At 48.7% G+C, this 22,959-nt stretch overlaps 1 protein-coding gene across 1 annotated transcript; it reads left to right on the top strand.

Moving 5' to 3' along the window:
• The first annotated feature begins 1,548 nt into the window (after positions 1-1,548).
• On the top strand, positions 1,549-22,825 carry LOC135908213 (uncharacterized). Its single transcript, XM_065439968.1, has 5 exons — positions 1,549-1,652; positions 8,160-8,392; positions 14,012-14,301; positions 20,798-21,658; positions 22,304-22,825. Exons 1-5 carry the CDS (start codon positions 1,549-1,551, stop codon positions 22,823-22,825), a joined length of 2,010 nt encoding a protein of 669 aa, XP_065296040.1.
• Positions 22,826-22,959: the final 134 nt, after the last annotated feature.

Genomic DNA, 22,959 nt, shown 5'->3' with positions numbered 1-22,959 from the left:
CGGGACAGGGGCACTGTGGCTGACAGTGGACTCCTCCAACCGCTTAGATGGAAGCATCTTCAAAGTCTGCCAGTGATTCCGTTGATAGACGAGTCAGTACGATGTTATGGAGCTGGTGTTGTTGTGTTGCCCAGTTTATACGAGTACAGCAAAGCACAGGACGATTTCACACGCTGTCGTATCAGCCAATGACCAGAAACGAAGGATGCTAGCCGGCTCGGGGAAGAGGGGATGTAGAAGACACCCACGCGTAGAAAGAAGTACGGCTTAATGGTTGCAGCGTAGAAGAGCCGCCAAGTGTGCACCCTCACTCGTAACAAAAATGAAGACGGTCCGAGCTGAATGGGAAGCGTTCAGGGAGGTGGGTGTGAAGATAAGAGGAAGGGGTGCACTTTGTTTGTAAGCCTTGCCACCAGACGGGGAAGCGTGGTCACAGAAATTGGGCAACACGACACATGCCCATCTGCTTTCAGCGTCATTGTTTGGCATCCACGTGAGCCTTTTGAGAATGCTTCATGAAAACAGCGGTATATTTATGACCACTTAGCCAGCTGCGACCGATGAATGCTTTTGTGTATGATTGCCATCAAGTCCCAATTACAGTGTCTGAAGTGTTCAAGCGAACCGGCCCACAGCTGCACAGGGGACCATGTTTTCTTAGTACTGGCAGGGCAGCCCACTGTCTGGCAGACATGCCGTCAATAAGCCGTGGTTTCATGGGAACATTCTCAGGGGGGAGGGGGGGAGGGAGGGAGGGGGAGGGAGGGGGGGGCAGCTTGCGTGGCAGCTCCTTGCAAACTTGAGCCTGGTCTCCGGTGCGGGAGGACATCAAGGCCAATGCTCAGAGCCTAAGACAGGGGAGAGGGAGATCACACATGTCTGAGTAAACCTATCCCCATGAGTGTTGTAAAGTGTACCCTGTTTTGACCAATGCCGTGTCCGTCACAAAAGTTTCTGTGCTATTGGTTGCAATGGTGTGAACCCACCTGTGTGATTGGCTGGTTTGTGACTCTTTTATGCAACTGAGGGCAGAGTCATGTTTGGTTGCGTGAGAGAGAGCAGAGGTTCGGGTTTGGACCTACAGATGCCTTAGAGTTTGAACAAAGCATCTCTTTACCGGACAACGGCTCTTCCTTCACGCTGCCAGCGTCCACTAGAGTGATCGAGGGGCACCGACTTTGGACCTTGAGCACCTTCCCTCCTTAACTAGTGTTGAAGCTAGCAGAGGATAAAGGGAAAGGAAATTAACTGCCACAGTCAACCCTAGGATCAGAAACCCCACCATGAGGAACGTGCTCAAGTCCAGTGAAGCTGACTAGACACTCACTGCGATTTTTACCTGCTAGTGCGCTGCAAGAAGCAGTACTGGCATCCCGTACGATCCTTGCAGACAACATTTGCGAGCCAGGAGCTGAGCGGAACAAGAGCTATTGCACGTCACTGAATGATGACAGAGCCAAACAACTTCGTTGAGTGGCTGAGGAGGTGCTGCGGTGTTGTGCATCAGAAGCAGGGCAGCAAGGAACGTAAATGCGGTGGAGGGAGGCGATGCGAGAGGTGGTCCGGGGTGGTCCAAAGGACTCTGTCACAACGAGCGTTGGAGACAAGACTGACTCGGCTAGCAGCGGCAGCAGGCGATGCATCACGAAAAGGTGAGGCTCATTTTGTGCTCTCTCAAGGTCCTTTTCATTGAATGCACATTATGTTCAGGCACATTCTGGGAGATGGCAGATTCAGATAGAAATGTGGTGGAAGGTGACAGTATGAATAAATCGGATTGCACCCGCGAGTTGATGTTTGAGATAGAAGCTCACACTAGAGCTGGAGAAGGTGAGGTCCTCGTGTGCCTCATCAGAACCGGAGCCAGCACACTGGAATGGGACGATACACGAAGGAGTTCAAAGCAGTCCTTGCCCCCATGCTCACTAATGAGCCAATGATTCCCGCGTGGTTCAAGAACATGGACGCTCTTTTTGCGACATTGAGTGTACCTGAGGAAATGCAGGGCACGATTATGTTACCGTTCTTAACTGACAAGGTGCGAACATTTGTTGCCAATCAATCGGAGCCTGGTGTAATGCGTTACTCAGACCTAAAATCTAAATTGTTGAAGGAACTACAGGTGACTCCAAGTGAATACCGTTGAATGTTTCTCAAAATCAAAAGGGAAGCAGACGAGTGAGTCTTGAAGCCAAGTGACGGCACGTCTAGAAACAATGTTCACGTATTACCTCATAAGTAGAGAGGAGCTGTGGTTTGAGAGTCTGCAGGAATTGCTGATAGCTGATAGGCTAAAGCACTTAATGCCAAGTAACCTTCCCTCACTGGTCACTCAGCAGGAAGAAAAGGGCTGGTTGAAGCCCAAAGAAATAGCAGAGTTAGCCGCAAATTTTGAAGAAGGCCTGGACATTAGCAGACAAGGCAATTACCACGGTACTGCATCAAGAAATAATAGTTATAGGCCGCAAGCTAAACAGTCCGCTAGGTCGAGCTTCAACCCTAATTCTGTAATGTGCTTTGGATGCACGGAGTCACTTTCAAAGAGATTGTGAATCTTTACATGACACTACTGCCAAGAAAGCAGAAGTTTCGTGTGTAGTTCCCCAGAATGAGAGGTCAGTTGAGAGCCCTGCCACACCATCGTGACACACTGCCTTTGGGAGATGGCAGATTTGGGGTGGCGTCACTGACAAGTGACCTGAGAATTGGGATATTGGTGGGAGACAAACCCTGCATCGTGCGCATTGACTCAGGTGCAGATATCACGGTGATACGAGTGAATGAGGTATCGGCTGAGATTTTGGGTCAGAGTAGCAGCAGAATAAAGCTAATTGGTGATTTTGGACAGGGTGCTACCGCACACTTAATGTATGTGCCTCTGGGTCTTCCATGTTCGTCAGGGAGTGCTACTCGGCATGTGCCATTGCTTTGTGCAGTAACTGACCACTTAACTACCAGCGTGGCAGCTTTTCGTCACCGCCAGCAAGAGCTACTGAATGAGCTGGAGGAATATGATAGGGGTAAGACCTTAAAGCAGAGGAATTGGCACCAGAACGGTATTCTCCAATGAGAGAGCAAGAGCAGGTGACTCTATGCTCTAGCCATAGCGCTAACATCATGCAGCGCACATTTGATGAACCATTGAGCAATGAGCACTAGGTGACTAACACTAAGAGCGGAGCAAGCACCTCATTAGAAGACAAAGGAGAGAGGGAAGAAGGTGCACAAGCATTGGAGCCACGAGTGCAGAGTGGTGCAGTATGATCGCTCTACCCAGAGTCCATGCCAAACTCCCAGTAGTACTGACTGTGCTTCTGTGGAGGACATGCCAACTCCATCACCACGGTTTCCTGGCAAGAAGCAAGGTTTGACTCATCTCGGTTGTCTGGATCCTGTGAAAACGGTGCCAACCTCGGTCTTCCATATTTCTGAGTAAGTGACGCTAACCGAGCCCTGTCCTGTTCCTGAGTCAGCAATGTCTATCCTGCTCGGCTGGGCTTTTGCCACAGAGCTCCAGGTGTCCAGTCTGCCATGCCCAATTTCTACTACTGCTGATCAACAGGTTCCAAATCTTCCCGATGAGCCTCCTTCTACTGACGAGCGCCAGGAAACAACACTCCAAGAACCGACTTACTTGTTTCCTGTTAGCTTGGCTTCAAATAATCAAGTTCCCAACCACAAAGTGTGCCTCGAGAGAACAAATGAGACGGCTTCTCGTTGCGGCAACAGAGAAGTACAGACACCCCCGCAGCAAGAGGTACGTTGCGAGATTCTCCGAAGTGACCCTACCAAGTGGGCGAACATTATTACTGACAGCTTTCGGAGTGTATGCCTTGAGAAAGGGTCATCGTATTTTCAAAATCGGGCAGGAAATTTTCCGTCTTCCGAAAGGCAATACAAAACTCAGAAATGTTATATGTCACCTCATCTTTTCATGCGAAAGGTTGTAAATGAGGAGGAGTACGAGCGACACTGGTTAATGTACTCGGAGTCCAAAGGTTATGTTTACTGCTTCATGTACACACTATTTTTGATTTCAAGCAACCCCAGTGCTTTCACCACGCACGGCTTTTCTAATTGGAAAAGAGCAGAAGAAAAGGTTTTCGCACATGAAAATATCATCAAGCACCGGAAATACGTGGCAGCATGGCTCGCCCGCTCTAATTCGAGCAGCTCAATTGACAAGGAGCTGGTTAAGCATCTTGTCACTAAGACCGCTTACTGGACAGAGGTGTTCAAGCGCGTAGTCGTTGTAGTTAAGCTTCTAGCTTAGTGCAACCTAGCGTTTAGGGGCAGTGAGGAGATTTTTGTTCACCAAGAAATGGCAGTTATATGGAAGTGCTTGAGGCAATTGCCAAGTTTGATCCCTTTCTAGAGGAGCACATCAAATGCTACGGAAACAAAGGAAAAGGTCACCCATCGTAACTGTCAAAAACCATCTGTGATGAATTTATCGAGCATATGGCAAAGGCTGTCAAGGAACGTCTCGTTGACGAAGTGAAACGCGCAAAATACTTCTCTTTAATTGTTGATATGACTGCAGACCTTACTCACGTTGATCAGTTGTCAGTTGTTTAGCGATACTATTTAAATGGGAAAGTGTATGAACGCTTTCATGGATTTGTTCTAATTGAATCACATACCGGCTTGTATCTTTTCGATACCGTGATGTCCCTCTTGACGGCCAATGGCATCTCAATTGATGATTGTAGGGGCCAAGCTTATGATAATGCGAGTCAGGAAAATACAAAGGACTGCAAATTCACATCAAACACCTGAATGAATTGGCAGTCTACGTCCCATGTGCCGGTCATTCACTGAACTTAGTTGGCGTGTGTAGCATTGACAGTTGCCTTGAGGCAGTCAAATTTTTCACTGTAATTCAGTGACTCTGTGTTCTTTGCTGCCTCACCTAAGCGATCGAGGTATCTTTTGGACAGCATGGGCGGAACTGGCCAGCAGCTTGTTTTGAAAAGTCTCTCTGAGGTCAAGACACGCTGAATCATGTAAGGCCATTCCGAAAAATTTCAGTGCAGTCTTGTGTTGCCTTGAAGTTATATCAAAGGACGCGGAAGAAAACAGTGACACTAGGAAAGAAGCGCACTCTCTCTTCAAGAAAATTACAAAACTACAGACTGCATTCATGGCGATTTTCTGGAGTGAAATCTTGGAGCGCTTTGACAAAACGAGCGTAGCACTTCAGAAACCAGGCCTAGACATTTCAACTGCTGTAGACATGCTGAGCTCTCTAGAAGGTTTCGTTATTTCTTTGCGACCTCTCTTTGATACCTTCAAAGAGAGAGCACGCACGCTAAGTACCAATCAATGTTATCAGGATGAGGGCAAACGCATAGTTTTGAGTAAGAACCCAGATGGAAAAAGGTATAGTGCGCTACAAGGTAGAAAAAAGTTTATCGCAGAGACCTACAATTTTGTACTTGACAGTCTAGGCTCTGCTTTGTGAGTGCGAAAGGCTGACTAACACTGAACTCTGCGAAAGGTTCGGATTCTTAAAATTGCTGACAGAAGTTGGGAGCCCGGCCTCTCTGGCACAGCAGGCTGAGAAGTTGGTGAAAACCTACAAAAATGATTTGGAGCCAGTATTTCCCACGGAAATCGTTCAGTTTGCGAACTTTCTGCACAACTCTGTGTGCCAGGACACAAGTCCCCCGGGAATAATGAAGTTGCTGCAGAAAAGAAAGCTTATTGGTGCGTTTCCAAACCTTTCTATTTCTTTGCGAATGTACTTAAGCACACCTGTGGCAAACTGTGAGACCGAATGATCGTTTTCCAAGTTCTCGCTGATAAAAAATCGCCTTCGTTCGAGCCTCCTTGACGACAAGAAAAACTCGCTTGCTATCATGTCCATTGAAAGTGACCTCCTCCGCGATCTATCCTTCGAACAGACTAAATCTGATATCGCCAAAGCGATGGCGCGAAGGATGCCATTTTGAAAGAGGACTGTTTGTGCTATACATGAATAGTTCCAATAAGTTTGTTGTGTCGCCTCCCAGCCTGCACGTTGCCAATGAAACGCTGAGCAGTGTAATTCAAGATATGCAAATCTTCGTTGTTCGTTTCTTGTTTGTTCTTTTTGTGATATTTAGCGTGCTTATAAAGAACTGTATTTTTGTTGTTTTTGATAGTGCCAAGTTTATTTAGTGTCGTCCTTGCTTGTCTTACCTTTAATAAAAATATTTTCAAATAATGTTTTGTAATTACAGTTGGTAATTTTCATCTGTATTCTAGTGCATTTTTATGGTGTTTGTATTGCCTTAAGTATAGTATATATCCATGAGAGCAGCATTCCGGGCTAGTTGGTAATCCATTGCTTAAGTGATATTGCGCGACATAAAAACGACACGGACGTGAAAGAACACGACACACCAAGCGCTTGGTGTGTCGTCTTCTTTCACGTCCGTGTCGTTTTTATGTCGCGCAATATCACTTAAGCAATATATATCCATTGCATATTTATAGAGTAACGTGTATAACGATTACTGCAGTCTGATGCTTGAATTTTAATAAAGAATGTTTTGGATACAACCGTGCGTCTCCTCATGGGATTTAACCTAGTGATTCAAACAAAGCCTAGCTTCAGAAGGATCGACATCCGAGCTGTGCTGTCTTTTCTACGTTCTTGTTCATCTTGAGTGCACTAAACTTTTCCTCAAAGCCTAGCTATTACTGAAAACAGAATGCAGATTAATCAAAAAGTGAACATATGTGTTGTTGTTTACAACAGCACACGTTTCAAGCAAGTTTTGTTGTTTTCCTTATAATAATAACAATAATAGTAATCCCATTGATCGCACTTCATTCTTTTTAATTTGGTGGAATTAAAATGAAACATGGCATATTTCCAGTAGCATAGCAGGCGACAGGTGGGAGGGAGTCAGTAGAGGGAAGGGGGGCCTGCATGTGCATTAGCCCAGGGCCCCCATTTTTCTTAATCCGGCCCTGTGGACATGCACCTTGCGCACCTCCTAGAAGTCAAAAACTCGATCCTGACCCGCTGGAGAACGCACAGACTTCACCACCGACTTCACAAGAAAATTGCAGAGCTCAATTGTGCAATAGTAACTAATTCCACTAAACTGTCCAAACAACAATGGAGCAAAGTGTATTCCTCGGTTGATGGGCAGATGAGAGCGGGGGGCAAATGGAATCTGTTCAAACACTTACTCGACGATTCGCAAAGCAAATGCAATCAGAGACTAGCCATTGATCGCATAGTTTATAATCAAAAGGCGGTGGGTGTATTTGAACACATCCTCCTGCAATAGTTGGCTGAAATGTATCTCCCGCTGGGCCCCTCCGGTGACGGGAATTATCCTAGTTATCGGGGGCTTGGCGCGGTGGGGGAGCTCGACACTATGGAATCCGAAATCTGGGAAGTGCTCCAAACGTTCAATGGTCGCTCTGCACCGGGCCCGGATGGCATCTCCAATAAGCTCCTCCGCAACTTGGACAAACACTCAGTTGCGCTGCTCACCGAGGAAGTCAATAAAATTTGGGAAACAGCCGTCGTCCCCAACTCCTGGAAGACAGCCTCAGTGGTGCTCATCCCGAAACCAGGCAAACCTTTTGCACCGGAGAACATGCGGCCCATCTCACTCACGTCCTGCGTGGGCAAGGTGGCCAAACATGCCATTCACAACCGTATATCTAGGCACATAGAAACTAAGGAGTTATTTCCTCACAACATGGTAGGTTTTCGGCCGGCACTCCCCACACAGGACGTCATGTTTCTTATAAAGCGGCAAATCATTGATGACGACACTAGAGACACTCGGGGCATCCTTGCTCTAGACTTGTCCAAGCTATTGATAACATCTCGCACTGGTTTGTGCTAGATGCCATCTCGGACCTGGGCCTGGGGCCTCGATTCCTTGCGTACATTAGGCCCTTCCTCGGGGATCGCAAGGCCACCGTTAAAATAGGGCAAATCAAAGCCAAGGAATTTACATTTATTTTATTTATTTATTTATTTATTTATTTGAAAATACTGCCAGCTGCTTTTTGGCAGCCAAAGCAGGAGTGGTACATAGAAAATAAAAAGAGATACTGTACAAGCAAAGAAAATGTCAAAATAAAATTTGAACACAGCAACCTCACACACAGTGCAACACAGATCATGCTTGTACACTACTGCGCAGAACAACATTGGGTGCGAGTGGCACCCCGCAAGGGGCGGTCATCTCTCCCCTACTGTTTAACATCGCCATGAGGGGCCTCTCGGACAGACCGGCCACAGTAACAGGAACGGGTCACGCCCTCTACGTGGATGATATTACTGTGTGGTGCGTGGGAGGGTCTGATGCTGCAGTTGAGAGTGTGCTCCAAGAGGCACTCGACATCATAGAACACTTCCCAGTAGACACAGGCCTGGGTCTGTCACTAACCAAGTCCGAACTTCTATTGTATAGGCCCACCCAACGGGAGGTTAGGTGCTCCACACCCTTAGACCAAGTTACCATAGCCCTCTACACAAGGGACTGACAACAAATCCACAGAGTAGATAACATCACGGTCCTCGGACTCTTGCTGGAATCTCTCGGGGGCAACTCACAGACTACAGCCCACATTACCTCCGAGACGGAGAATATGCTTCGGCTTATCCTCAGAGTCTCGAACCGCAGGGAGGGGCTTAAGCAAGAGCAATCTCCTCAGACTCTACCACGCGTTTCTTATGTGCCACATTAACTATATAGCCTCCACGTTGCGCTGGTCTAAACAGGATGAGGCCAAAATCGACACCCTCATGCGCAAAAGCATCAAGCGCGTGATGGGTTTACCACTCACTACCAGCATTGCGAGTCTCATACAACTAGGAATGCACAGCACCCTGCCATAGGTGATCGAGGCCCAACGAGTGGCCCAAATAATACAACTCTCATCATCGCGAGTGGGGAGACGCATCCTCGAATCGTTGGATGCGGTCACCAGGAAATCACAGAGCGCAATGCAACCCTATCACCCATTGTCTGAGATACGTTCAAGGTAGATCCCCTGCCACGTAAGGTCCATCATCAATACAATGTACGGCACCGGTTAGCCCAGGCTCATTCCCAATTAAAAGTGGCTGCAGACATTCCGAATCTTGCATGTTTCGTTGACGCCGGCCAGTATGGGCGCTCTGGTCACTATGCCATTGTTTCGGTTGACTCCAATGGCACTCTCATTAACTCGGCATCCGTGCAGAAGGTTTTTGCAACAGTAGCCAAGCAGGTTGCTATAGCTATAACGTTGAAGGACCCTCTACATCTCAATATCTTTAAAGATTCCAGGTCTGCAGCCCAACCCTTCGCTTCCGGCTCGATCTCAAAGGAGGCGGCGGCCATCCTCGGCACTGAGGGGGCTGCTGATTTTCATATCATCATATGGTTCTCGGCCCATATGGGAATCAATGTGCTCTCTGAGGTTGTTAACGTCAATGAGTTGGCCCATGACTGTGCGCAAGGTGTTACACACCGCAGCGGTTCTGGTGGACTCACGGGTGGCAACTTAGGACTGTACAGGGATTCACTTCTCACCTTCCATGAAATCTTGGCACATTATCAACTTGCCCAGTGGGCCTTTCCGCTACCACATTCTAAACTCACTAGACCACAATTGTTGGCCTTTCGCATGCTCCAAACAAGGTCGTTCTCCTCCAGGGGCCGATTCAGTCACGTCGCGCCTAATGTAGAACCCCACTGTCCAGACTGTGGGGAGGCGTACTGCTCTTTATCTCATATGCTCTGACAATGCCGTGTTACGCGGCTCATCGCTTACCACGCTAACTGACTGGGAGGCAGCCCTTAAGAGCGGCGACCTCTCAGAGCAACCACGGGCTGTCCAGAGGGTCTGTGACAAGGTGGAGGACCACGACCTTCCGACCTTGATGTGGGTGCAGCCCGCGATGGCTACAGGGACTCCCTCAAAAAGGGAGGTACCCTAACACGGTTCCTCAGGACCATCAATAAAGCTCTTATCTGCCTGTCTGTCACTTTCTCATTGGCAAAAAATTGCTAGTGCTTCTTGACAGTCATCTACAACTTAAATCAAGGAAATTGTGTGAAGACGGAAACATTGCTAAAGAATATTAGACCATTTTTGGCATCGGTGGAGAAACAAATATTTACTGCAGCTACGATCGGCGCACAATTCTGGCAGCAAAGAAAACACACTCAAGAAAGGTGATCTTGTCTTAATTCTTGACAAAAAACTACCTCGGCTCTCCTGGAAAACAGCCATTGCTTACGAGCTGCTCCCCAGTCAAGACAGACAAGTCCGAGCCTGCACAGTGTGGCTGCCAGATGGTAAACTTCTTCGCCAGCCCGTGCAACTGTTATATCCAGTTGAACTCTGCAACTGAGGGGGAAAATGAGCTCGCTCACTTTTGGGGGGCCGTGTATTATACTTTGTATTTTTATATCTGCTTCAACCGCACGTGCACACTCCAGACTGCTTTCATAGAGGAAGCAAAATGGCCCCTCGTCTGGCTGGAATGGAGAGTGGAGACAGCACCATCTCGACAGAGGCAACCTTTGCCCTCAGTGATTGACAAAGCAGAGCGTGCTCCTGTTGCGTTTACATCTTGGAGGTTGGGTGGAGTTCCGACGACGAGAGGCAACAGTCCGTGTGTCTGTGTGCGTGTGTGCACGTGCATGTGTGTTAGATGAAGAGACACTCTTTTAGACATCAGACAAAGTGGACGTTGCATCCTCTGCCGCAATGTTTTTCTTTGTTCTACTGTACTGCATAGCGAGAAAACAAGTTTTTCTTTATTTTTTTTCACTTTAAACCGAGTTTTGTGTTATCAATCTTTCACACAGCGTCCGCGGCAGCAACAGGCAAGCAGGATTTCTTGCATTTTGTCTAAGTTGGCATGGTTGTTCAGTGAGGTTAACCATGTTCGTGTGCAGAATGGCAAGCTTGATAGAGTAAAAAATGATATTACAGCTGAAAAAAGAGAGGATCAGAGGTGGCAGGAACTGCATAGCTCCGGAGAGACCAAGTGTGAGACATCATCAGAAACTGTATTGCTACCGAGATGCAAGGAGCTACGCAGGGTCTGAGCAAGTCAGATCCAGAGGCCATGGCGGTGCAACGCTTATAACTGGAAGTGGAAAAAAGTGCACCTGCGGCTTGAGTGTGAGGGCATCACTCTATGAAGAAAGGAGCTCAAGCAATCGAGTAGGCCGCCTTCAATGTCGAAAAAAACCTGTCGCTGCCATACCAGCACTGAAGGAATAATGCAATGTGCTAAATCCTGAAGGCATACTGATTACAGTGTGATGCAGACATTTCAATGTGGTTTTATGAGGTTGAAAAATCGTTTTCATCTTTCCACGTCCTGGAAAAGCAGGTCTGTTACTGGTTGCATAGTCTAAATGAAGAGACATGTTCAGGTTTCAAGACCGTAAAGCAGGTGGTTTTAAATGAAGTCAAACTCACTCCAGCTGAATACTAGGAGAGGTTCGAAAAAGCATCAAAGAGAAAGGATGAAATGTGGGCACAGTTCACATATTGCGCTAGAACTTGTTTCGCCTACTACCGTCAAACCTGAAATGCAAACACAAAAGAAGCTGTGATGGAGCTTATGGTCACCGACTGAATGAACGATTGTTTTTTTACCTATCTGTCAAGGCTCTTATTTTCAGAATTAGTATTTTAGTTGAAATAATAATTTGCACGATAAGTTCTGGCTGAATTTCAGCCAAAATGAACCCCAAAATGGCCATTTCTTCCCACAGCGCAGCTGCCACTTAATGCTGCGTATCGCTGCTATCTCGGTCTCATTTGAAAGAGCCGCCTTCATGCTTAAGTTTCCCGCCACCGTCGCTGAGTTTCTAACACTGGATGGCGCAAAATAAATCAATAGAGAAAACCACATTATTTCTTTTCTATTGGCTGATGGAGCCCACGTTAGAAGACCGCGCCACCCAGAGCTGGCTGGTGTCGTCTGCTAAGCGAGTCGGCCCGTGCACCGCTGTCGCGCTGAGACGCCACTTTGAAAAACTGCATACAACGACTGAGAAGCATGCAACAATGCCCAGGTCAACGAGAAAGTTTCATACACTGAACGAATTCGGGAAGGATGGAAGAAATCAATGGTTGGTAATTTTAAAGGTCGCCACACTTCCACAAGACGCGGTGAGGGCGATGTAGATGCTACATCGAGTGGGCAAGTCATCGAAGTTGGAGACAATGTCGTGGGTCTAGCATGTACCCCAGCTCACAAAGCTGACAGCGGCCGTGTCCATCATGACACGGTGATGCTGCAGCCTTCCGATGTGGAGCAGAACAGGATTCGAACCAAGTAAAAACTTCAAGAACTCACGTCAATGGCAGTGATGAAGTGGAAATCGGATTGTTTTAATCGAGACAGCAGTGCAGTCGACAGTGCACTTGACGAGACAGCATTCACGATCATCAATGTGTGTCTGCAACCTCTGTTTTTGATTCAAGCCATACCCTCCAATCGATGATATATCACTGTCTCCTGAGGGTGTACTTAACCCTAAACTTAGACACCAAGAAGTTGTGTGATCCTGACGGTATCCTGACTGTTTTTTTTCGTTCAACACTCTCTTTTGTGCAGCAGATATCTAACAATGATTTTTAGAAAATCTCTCTCAATCACCACTCTACCTCCCTCGTGGAAACTTGCTTCAATTCTGCCCTTATTTAAGTTGGGTAACATTCAACTGTTATCTAACTATAGGCCAATCTCCTTAACAGCACACTCGTGTAAATTACTCGAACACATTATCTTTAAACATATTATTACGATATCATCGCTCAATGATATCATAATATCTTCATTCAGGATATTGGCAGATTGCTGTTGACAATATGGACAGAGAAAAAAACCGCATTCATCCCACCTGATGGCCTATACCAATCTAAAGTCATGCCATTCGGATTATGCAACGCCCCTGCCACCTTTGAGCGTATGATGGACTCCTTGCTCCAAGGTTTCAAATGGTCCACATGCCTCTGCTACCTCAACGACATCATAGTCTTCTCGTCAAAGTTCGACACTCACCTCGAGCGTCTCACAACTAGACTTGATGTATTTTGAAAGGCAAAGCTGCAACTTAACTCGTCCAAATGTCGTTTTGGCCACCGACAAATTACTCTTCTGGGCCATCTCGCTGACGCTTCCGGAGTACAGCCTGTTCCCGACAAAACTCACGCTGTCCGCGAGTTTTCGGTTCCGAAGACAGCCGCAGACGTTCGAAGTTTTGTAGGGCTGTGCTCGTACTTTCGTTGTTTTGTTCCAGATTTTGTGACAATTGCTAGGCCCCTAACTAATCTTTTGAAGAAAGACGTACAATTATCGTGGGGTACTGCAGAAGCCGTCGCCTTCTCTCATCTCGTCACTCTTCTAACCTTACCACCTATTCTCTCCCACTTCGACCCTGATGCCCCTACAGAATTACGTACAGACCCCAGCGGTCATGGCGTAGGTGCCGTCGTCTTAGCCCAGCGTCAGCGTGGCAAGGATAGCGTTATTGCTTATGCGAGCCGCCTCCTAGCACCATCGGAGCGCAACTATTCCATTACAGAACGCGAATGCCTTGCTGTTGTCTGGGCGGTTGCGAAGTTCCGTCCTTACCTTTACGGTCGCCCTTTTTCCATCGTCACTGACCTTCATGCTCTCTGCTGGCTCTCATCGCTAAACGATCCTACAGGCCGGCTTGGTCGATGGGCTTTATTCATCTGATGAAGGCCGGACCCCGGCCGAAACGTCAATAAACCGCGTCATACGCACGTCTAGTTCACTGTATATATGTATGGGGATGGGGGGGGGGGGGGGTAGGCAGTACATGTTCTGGTCCACAGTGGCACATTCACGGGCTGCTGTTGACCAGAGCTAGTTTTTTAACCAAGTGGTGGTTAGCTAGCTGAGTCCGCGGTAGAGAACTTCTTTTTTACACTCAGAAGTGGGATAATCCCAACAAGCCCATCAACATGAGCCAGGACGGAGAACGTCCGTAAAACACACGTCTTGCTGCAGAGTCACGCGCTGCTGAAGAGGTGACGAGCGCTATCAAGCTCCAACAGGAAAGCAGGCAACACTACGATCGCAGCGCACCAGACCAGCTCCAAGAAAAAGTAACCCAGCTTTCACGACTGCAGGAGAAGATTCGGGAGCTCGGCGGCTCTACTTCTGCTTCCTCAACACCGTCATTCCAGCCGGATCCAGGCCCGAGCAATGCCATCTTGGGACAGCTCACCAAGGCCTTCTCTGCAATGGCCCGCATGATGGAGAGAATGAATCCGCCCTCAGCAGCGACGACTATTCATGTGATTCCCAGCCTCTACAGCAATCCCAAACGTTAACGAAGACAGCACCCCAATCAGTGCCAAAGATTGGCTGGAAACATTTTCGCGCATTGCGGACTTAGCCAACTGGTTTGAACAGCAACACCTAACTGCAGTTCACCTCAATCTGCAGAGCCGCTCTAAGGATTGGCTAATCTCGTCAGCAGCAAGGCATCAGTTATGGCAAGAGTTCGTAACTGCATTTAAATCAGCCTTCGTGACTGAAGAAAGCTCCCTGGACTTATGGAGGAGAATGGCCAAAGGAGTTCAGAGTCGTGATGAGGAGGTGATGAAGTATGTTCAAAAAAAGAAAAGAATGTGCACCAGGGTCAAGCTAAGTCTGGCGGACACAATTATTGAGATCGTCCGAAGTCTCTGGTCGACTGAAATGAGTTTCGCGCTGCGGGACAGAAAGTGCAGAAGTGCGGATGAGCTGCTTCAAGCCATTAAAGCGTATGACAATTTTACAGAAAGCTGCAAAAAACAATTCCCATCAGCAGGAGGAGATCAGCACAAAGATTCAGCAGCCGAAACCGACTGAGCAGTGGCCACCAGCCATTTCCTTTGTCAACACAAGTTGATGATGCTGTACGCAGAAGTACCGTGCGAGAAGGAGTGCGACGCGTAGATGGAGTATGTTGTTACAACTGCCAAAAAACGAGCCACCTGTCGAGTCAGCGTCCTGAGCCACGGCACCCACTTCACTGCACAAAGTACAACCACAATGGGCACAGCGCAAAATTTTGTCCAAATCAGGGCCGCTCAGGGAATGTGATCAATAGGGTACACACCATGCCTACAAAAAGGGTGTACAAAAGCATTTGCATTGACGGCGAATGGATGGTCGCTCTTCTCGATACGGGTGCTGATGTGAGCTTGATCAAGCTGACGCGTGCTATGCGGCTGAACAGGGAGCCGACGGTGCCTCCCCGGAGTGGCCATACACGGTGTCGGCCGACAGCAGTCAACCCTTGGGGAACTAGACTTAAAGGTGTGGGTCGATGATGTTGAACTCCTTGCCGTCCTATTTTACATAGTCAGCGACGACGCCTTTGTTGGACCGGACGTAATTATTGGCATGGATGTGATCGACTTGTCCAATCTGCTTCTGGTTCGTAGTGGTGGGTGTGCCCATTTGCTAAACCAAAGGGAAGCACAAGAGCTGACAGGTCTGGTTGCAGAATTGGAGGGACCGAGAGAAGTCGTCACGTGTCGCGAGAATGTTGAGGTTCCCTCGCGAACAATTTTTTTTGTGTCAGGAACGCCTTCCCTTGGTGCAACTGACGTGGTCAGCGTCCCCGTTACAAACTACAGCAATGTCACGTTGTAACTGAAGCAAGGACACATACTCATGCGTCCACCCGCTCCTTGCAACATATCAGAGCAAGTCCTACTGGTCGCCAACAAGGAGGCCTCTGCACCGCAACCAGTTAGCCGAGGGGATATTATTGTTGGCTCGATTGTCTCTGACGAAGAGAAAACACAGCTCTGCGCGTTACTCAACAAGCATAGGAAATGCTTTGCTCTCAAAATGGAAGAATTAGGGTGCACCGACATCGCTGAAATGAAAATCATGGAAGCAAGCCAGTTTTCCAGCCACCATGCCGCAGCTCTTACTATGAAAGGTGGGTAATGAAGGACATTACTGATGAGCTGAAATCACGTGGATTAATCCGTGACAGTACTTCCCAGTACAGCAGCCCTGTTCTTCTCACGTGGAAGAAAGGATGGCGCATACAGGAGGGTGATCGAATACCGCCGCCTCCGTGGCCACAAACAGTTAAGAACACAGGACAGCCCACGAAGACACAAGCTAAACAAAGAGGCCCGTTACAGAGGTGTTGCTTGCAGACATGTATCACATCTCGAACCTATGAATATAGAAGGGATCAACGCGGCCAGACTACGTCACGAGCGTGCTGCAAGCCAGATAAAACAACTTAAGTTGGCATCGGATAGCGAGTGCGGGAGCAAGTCGGACTGATGGGACACTCTCAAGATGAGATTGTGCAGGATGGCTGAGTGCAAGTAACGAATACGGCGCTGTCACTACCAGGCCCTGTTTTTCTCAGAAATTGAGGTGCCTCGAACACAATGAGAAGGCAGTCCCGCAAGCAGCGGGCTGCATGCCTGCGGCCTCGCCGCCAGTCCCGGTTCGACCCCCTTCGCTGACCGCAGGCATCTCCCTCCGCCTCAAGCCCCGCGTCTTACGACCCTGGCGGTGTACAGTACCTGTGTTGTAGAGAGAGTAAAGTTGCATGTCAAAGAGAAAGGTTGTGTGCCTGTTTGCTCCCCTAAGTTTGCGAGGCGCCCTTTTTGCGTGGGAGCCACTTGGGGCGAGTGCACGCCTATGCCTTACTTTGCATCGCGTGTTTCTGGTCCACAGTGGCACATTCGTGGGCCGCTGTCGACCAGGGCTAGTTTTTTACCAAGTACACTAAGTTAGCTAGCCAAGTTCGCGGTAGATAACTTTTTTTTTACATGTGACAATAGTTTGCATAATTGTTAGTTTGCATAATTGTGCATTTAATGGGTATCTCAGTGAACTAGATGGTTGTACTGTTGCAAATGGCAAGCTCCTTTTACAGTTAGCGGATGATTTAGACCTTGTGATTGCGAATCTCGAACCATACTGTGAATGACAGTTCACATGGTATGCTCGTGACATGGTATACTCGTGGCAGCAGCACAACCATCTGCTATGCCTTTTTCTTGACACTTTCAATATTGGAGAAGAGCAATGCTAAAGTGCTGATAGTTGCGTACTTCATTGTGGCCTTCCGTTTGCTCATTGCTATTATTATTATTATTGCTTATTTAGGGTTCTTTTCCCCCTTTTTTTCCTTTTTTTATAGGTATTCTTTTTTTCTTCACAGCTAAGGCATGCACTTGACATGCCTGCCTGTTGCAAAGAGTGTGGCCACATTACATCATCATCATCATCCCCTCCAGACACCACCTACCCCAAGACAAGAATGCCAGTTCTTGCCACACAGCTTATGCCTTCATAATGTAAACATTAAATGTAAATTAAATATATGCAGTGTTATATCGGCCTATGCTTCTGCTCGAGACACAAGTGGCAATGAGGGCGGGACTAAGCCTGCAAGAGACGAAGCGGGAACTGCATAACATTTGCTGCCATTGTGCCTGGTCAGACGAAGAAGCAAAAAGCGAGGGTGCCGCTCACGTGAAGGCGAGCAGTGAAGATCAGAATCAACGGGCAAACCGTCTGAGCCCAGACAGTGCATCGATGGACTGACGCATGGGGAATGCTCAATAATGGAATTATGAGTGCACATTAGGCAGTGCCACCCATAGATGGACGATGATACAATGCAACCCACTGATGGACTAGTGGTCGCACTACATTATCCTCTGATGGACTAGAGGAAACTTGTGGAAAGCTGCGTGGCGGTGACAACTGGGGAAAAGCTACTCCATTCATCGGCCTCCAGGGACAGGAAACAAGGTAGGTGGCTTCCATGCATGGTTCACAGAGACCACTAGCTGTAATCTGAAACTAGTGGGTGCTGATCATGAGTAGTGAAGGGGAAGCTACGGGGCTGACTGATGAAGTACGGTTGGGTACAGGCACAGACAGGCAAGAACTCGAATTTCAACTTGAAACTTAGTTAGCCTCAAAGGAATTGGAACGTTTGAAGATTCAATAGTAAACTGAGCAACAGAGAACATGGCAGCTTGAAATGCGCAAAAGTATAGATGATAGAGCACCGAACAGCCGTCCGGAATCCCGCAAAGAGAACCTAGGGCGTTTTTCCAAAATGCCCAGAAGCTTTCTACCTCCGATCCCATCAGATCCAGAGGTTCCGGTGGTTGGATCGCATTGAGGGCATTTTTCAGTCATACGGAGTGCTCGAGAATATCAAAAGCCACTTGGTTCTGCCACTGACCGCAGGGAGGATTCGGCGTATTTTTTCAAAGCTGTCAACTGATGAACTGAACAGCTACAATAAAGTAAAGGAGACCATTTTGTCTGAGCTGAGGCTGTCGCTAGACAATTATCTCAGACATTTCCAGTTTGCAACACTGTCATAGTGCGGCATTTTTCGATTCAGCAAAGCACTGATCAACGGGCGCTAAAGGGTTGAAGAAATAGAGACTGGTGAGCAAGACGGGTATTGCCAGCGACTCGGGCAAGCAGTCGAAAGAAGTCCAAGGCAGGTTTAGACATTATTGTCTTTTTGTCGTTGGTGCGACCGTGACGCCCTGACAGCTTTTTGTAGGAACCCCTGCGTATTCTCTGCCCTGCGCGTACGCTGAGAAGCTTACTAAGAAGGCAGGGGTGCGAATACTCCGAAATGTGTGGTGTGTCTGTGCAATCCTGTGTCCACAAAGTGCTGCAAGTGTATGTGGTGCGTCTGTGCAATCGCATGTCCACGAATTGCTGTCAGTACATGTGTGCCGACAGCGCCTTATGGCTGGCTGTCGTAGTTTCACCTGTGTTTGTGAACGGACGATGGAGGCCCGGCACGGACTCAAGGGTGTGCGCATGTGTGGTGCAATACGAGTGCGCGAACTCTATCAGCAGGGGGGAAGCACTCGTTCCTTCGCCCGTAATTAAAAGGGGTGCGGCCAAGACCTTGGGAGGAGCCAGGATCCAATTGGGTGAACTTGATTGGATCGTCACCAATATCTGCCGTTCCCCAACACAGGGAACCAGGAAAAGGAAGTTCGTTGAACACAGGTTTTAGACCAAGCTAAGCAGTCTAGAAGCTGAGCCTACAATCTGCTGAATAACGTCAACGAGCTAGTGCTGTCCAGTATCGCCTGCGTCCAGTATTGCCAGCACCTAGCCGCATTTGAACTGCCAGTTACTAGTTGGTGTAAGAGATGACAAACCAACGTCTGCAACGAAGATCACGGTAGTTCCCCTCAAGTTAGCTCAACCTGCTCGAGGGAAGACGTCAGACCTAGACTGCCGGGAAGACCAGCCCAGCAATCACATCCACCGCAACGAGGGCAGTTTGCCAGCATTCTTCGGGAAAGCCCTGCCGTCGACTCCACGCTTTATGGACTTGCTGCAGCTGGCCGGCCATGCATATGCCATCATTTGCTTTCTTTTGAACTCTGTTTAGTTGACCACCGTTAAGTGCATTTTCTGTAGTGTTAAGTTCTATGTTTACTGTTAACTGTTCGTGGCATTTCCTTGGTATTCATCATTGAGTTAGATTAAGTACATGCATGTTAGTGTTCTTTTTTTTTTCATTATTTGTGTCAATGTCAGTTGATAATTTTCTTCTTTTTTTTTCTGTCTTTCTCCCGACTCTGACTCCTTCGCTGTATTCGATTGAGTACAGAATGACCAACTGGCTTGTATACCCTCCCGTCGACAATTTTGCGCCAATGGTGAATGGGTTACAAGCCATGACAAACACCAATGCGAGACAAAACCTGACAGCATTTTGCATCTAGGCTCGACAGCCACTATGCCTCCTATGTGGCGGCACGAGACGTAAAGAATTTTGAAGGTGTGCTTGTGCTTCAAGTCGCCGACCAAATTGAACAAACATTGAGCCAGGAAGCACTGAAACCCGTTAAGCGTGAAGAGGGTAATTGGTGGGCAACGCCACACAAAGTTGCAAAGCTTGTTGAAGCATACAAAGATATCGAGGGTAAGCACACAGGCAAGCAACAACATCGAAAGCAGTGGGAGAAAACAGGTGCACAGTGAGTGCAACAAATGATACGAGCGTTGTTGCACATTTTGTTCCGTCGGTGAACAAGGGAGCCACTCTTTAGAAAATGCAGGTCGCGTGTTTTGTATGCAATGGGCTGCACTATGCGCAAAAATGCCTCAAGTAGCAACACAGGGAAAAATTGTGAATCGGGTTATCAAAGATCAGAATTCGAAAGCAGTGCCTGGTGGTCAACAGGCAGTGTCTCTCGAAAGCAGCGAGCTTGGGCCCACCTGCGGTGGCACAGCAACCAGGAATGAGAGAGAGTACCATATACCCGCGGTGGAGTATGTCAACTTAAGGTGCCGCAATGCTTCAGTTAGGGCACTGGTTGATATAGGTGCAGAGATTACAGTGCTCAGAGAAAACGCCATGCCCAAAAGCCTGAGACATGAAACGGGAAATGTGATGCTGGTAGCAGCTTTCGGCGCAAAAGTCGTGGCGAAGTTGGCATGCGTTGTGCTAAGCTTGGATGTGGCTGTCAGTGTTCACCTAGCAAGGGAAGTACCTGTAATGTACCTGTACGGCCTTATGGATGGACACCACCCTGTTTATCTGGCTTCATATCATGCTCCGTTTTCACCTGTCCCTGGCCCGGTCCAGGGCCTTGCCTGCCCCTAGGTTTACTCTTCATCTTTTCATGAAGACTTACGCGACAAGTGGACACCATTCGCATCCCGGTCCGATGCCAGGCTGGCCCTCCAGGCCCCTCCAAATCTTCGAAGCGGCGCGGCGCCGTGCTAACCCTAACTCGCCGTGCCTGCACCTCTGGAATGCAGCGTCTCACGAAGACCCTGCAGCCGACAGCCACCAATGCCCCGCTGGCCTCCTTTTCTACTGCCACTGGTGCCACTGTGCCTACACTGTCAATGCTGAATGCTACTAGCGACGCGAGCAATTCTAAGTCAGCAGCCCTGCCTCAACCAGCTGCGTTCCTGCACTTTGCGCACGCCACGGTGCATATTCCGGCCACATTCAATGCTGTCAGCGACGCTGAGAGCTCTCACTCAACAGCCACGTCGCAGCCGGCGTTCGTCGCCTCAATGTCTCCTATGACCAAGCTCCACACTGTCAGGGACGCCAAGAGTCTCGGATCACTAACCATGTCTCAGCCAGCAGCATTCACCGTCGCCGCCACGGAAGCCGCCGCGTCTGTACCAACCACGTTGGCGCCTGTTGTAAAGAGCTGCAATCAGACATCAGAATCGCAGCTGACCACGCTTACTGCAGCCGCTTCCACCGGATCCACCATTTCTGCCATGCTGGACAGTGCAAACTCAATGCCCGCCGATGACATTCCCAATGTTTCGAGCTGTGTTCCTGTCGCCCCTACCTCCTTGATCACTGTGTATCCAGCTGATGACTCATTAGCGGAGATGGCTTTCACGATGTCCCCAGACAACGACCATAATACGCCATCATTGCAAAGCGGCTGGAGCATCGTCAGTACCCGCTGTAAACTTGCCTCCGCCGCCCGCCCTCGCACCGAGCTCATCTCAGTTGGGATCCAACTTCCACCCGGTACCCTCACTCCCAAGCTGCCTCTTTACTACTTGCTCGCTGCCATCATCTCCGCCGCACATCTCTCCTCCAAAAACAGTGGAGAGATCACCCTTCAGGCCAAGCCAGCTCAGAGCCTTGTATTTCTGAAAACACACTCCCCTCTCACCGCCCAACTCCTACTCTCTCTCACGCATCTTCAGCTCCACGTTAAGCCAATCACCATCACAACATATGCCCCCAATTCTCCCATTTCCTACCTTGGCATCATTCATAACGTCTGTGGTCATTTTACTCCTTCTCAGCTCATGCATGACCTTGAATCATGCACGACTGATGTTCTCGCTGCGCATATGATGGGCAGCGAGAACATCATAACCTTGGTGCTCATAACCTTCGCTGGCACTGTCATACCCCACTTCGTATATTTTAAATGCGTCGCTTTCCGATGCCGCCCTGATAAGCCTAAGCCCCCCACATGCAACCGTTGTCTTGCTCTGGGACACCGTGCTCACCAATGCTCTCAGCACAACTTTCTGGCCAAGTGCCGCCGCTGTGCTGCTCCTCTACCCGCAGATCCTACTGCTCACGGGTGTGCCCAAACATGGTGCATTCATTGCCAAGTAAACACACATCCCTCTCTCGACTCCACCTGCCCCTTCCTCCTTGATAAACAATGCGAGTGTGCCAAAGCCGCATTTCTCCGTCGCACAGCTTTGCGCAGGACCACGCAGCCCACCCTTTCCTCCGCCTCTTTTGCTAATCATGCGTCTCCTTCAACTCAGGTTCCATCACCTCCAGGCTCCTACGCCGCTACAGTGAAAGGGCCCTCGGTGCAGGCATCCTTTTCTTCCACTACTATACCCTCCCCATCCCTGATTGACGAGAACCACTTTTTCGATCTGCGGCTCACGATGCTGGAGCGTCACCAGCGCGAACATCAGCGCATCTCCCAAGATTTACAACAGCAAATCCATGTATTGACACAAGCCCTAAAGACAACCACTTCCTCTCTTACATCCCAGCTTACCAAGCTAAATGAGCAGCTTGCCACGTTCATCACCCCGTCCCCTAACCCATACAAGGTCACCCCATTGGCTGACCTTGTAGAAGCCACCCCCACCGCACACCACACTCGCTTGCTTCAGCTCGAAACTTCGATTGTCCAGATCCTCACCACCCTCCAAACCCAATCCAAGCAATTGGAATCATTCGCTTCTATGCTGGGCTCCCTCCAGGAGTCACTCTACCCGGCCAAAAAGAAGGAACATGTCCCCGGAAACTCTTCTACCTCTAACCTATTGTAGATATGACGCGTGGAAAGGACCGCGAGATTGTGCAGTGGAACTGTCGAAACCTTCACCACAGTAAGACCCCCCTCCACCAGTATCTCCTCACCTGCCCTTCCCTGCCCCATTTTCTCCTTCTCCAGGAGACACGG

This window comes from Dermacentor albipictus, chromosome 2 (assembly GCF_038994185.2).
Source record: "Dermacentor albipictus isolate Rhodes 1998 colony chromosome 2, USDA_Dalb.pri_finalv2, whole genome shotgun sequence".
Lineage (NCBI taxonomy): Eukaryota > Metazoa > Arthropoda > Arachnida > Ixodida > Ixodidae > Dermacentor > Dermacentor albipictus.
This window is presented reverse-complemented; position numbering and strand designations above follow the sequence as displayed.

Coding starts and splice junctions, on each gene's coding strand:
- LOC135908213 (XM_065439968.1), top strand. CDS start 1,549: ATGCGAGAGGTGGTCCGGGGTGGTCCAAAGGACTCTGTCACAACGAGC. Junction 1,653..8,159: donor AGGCGATGCATCACGAAAAG/GTGAGGCTCATT, acceptor ACTACTGCGCAG/AACAACATTGGGTGCGAGTG. Junction 21,659..22,303: donor CCAAGCCAGCTCAGAGCCTT/GTATTTCTGAAA, acceptor CCTTCAACTCAG/GTTCCATCACCTCCAGGCTC.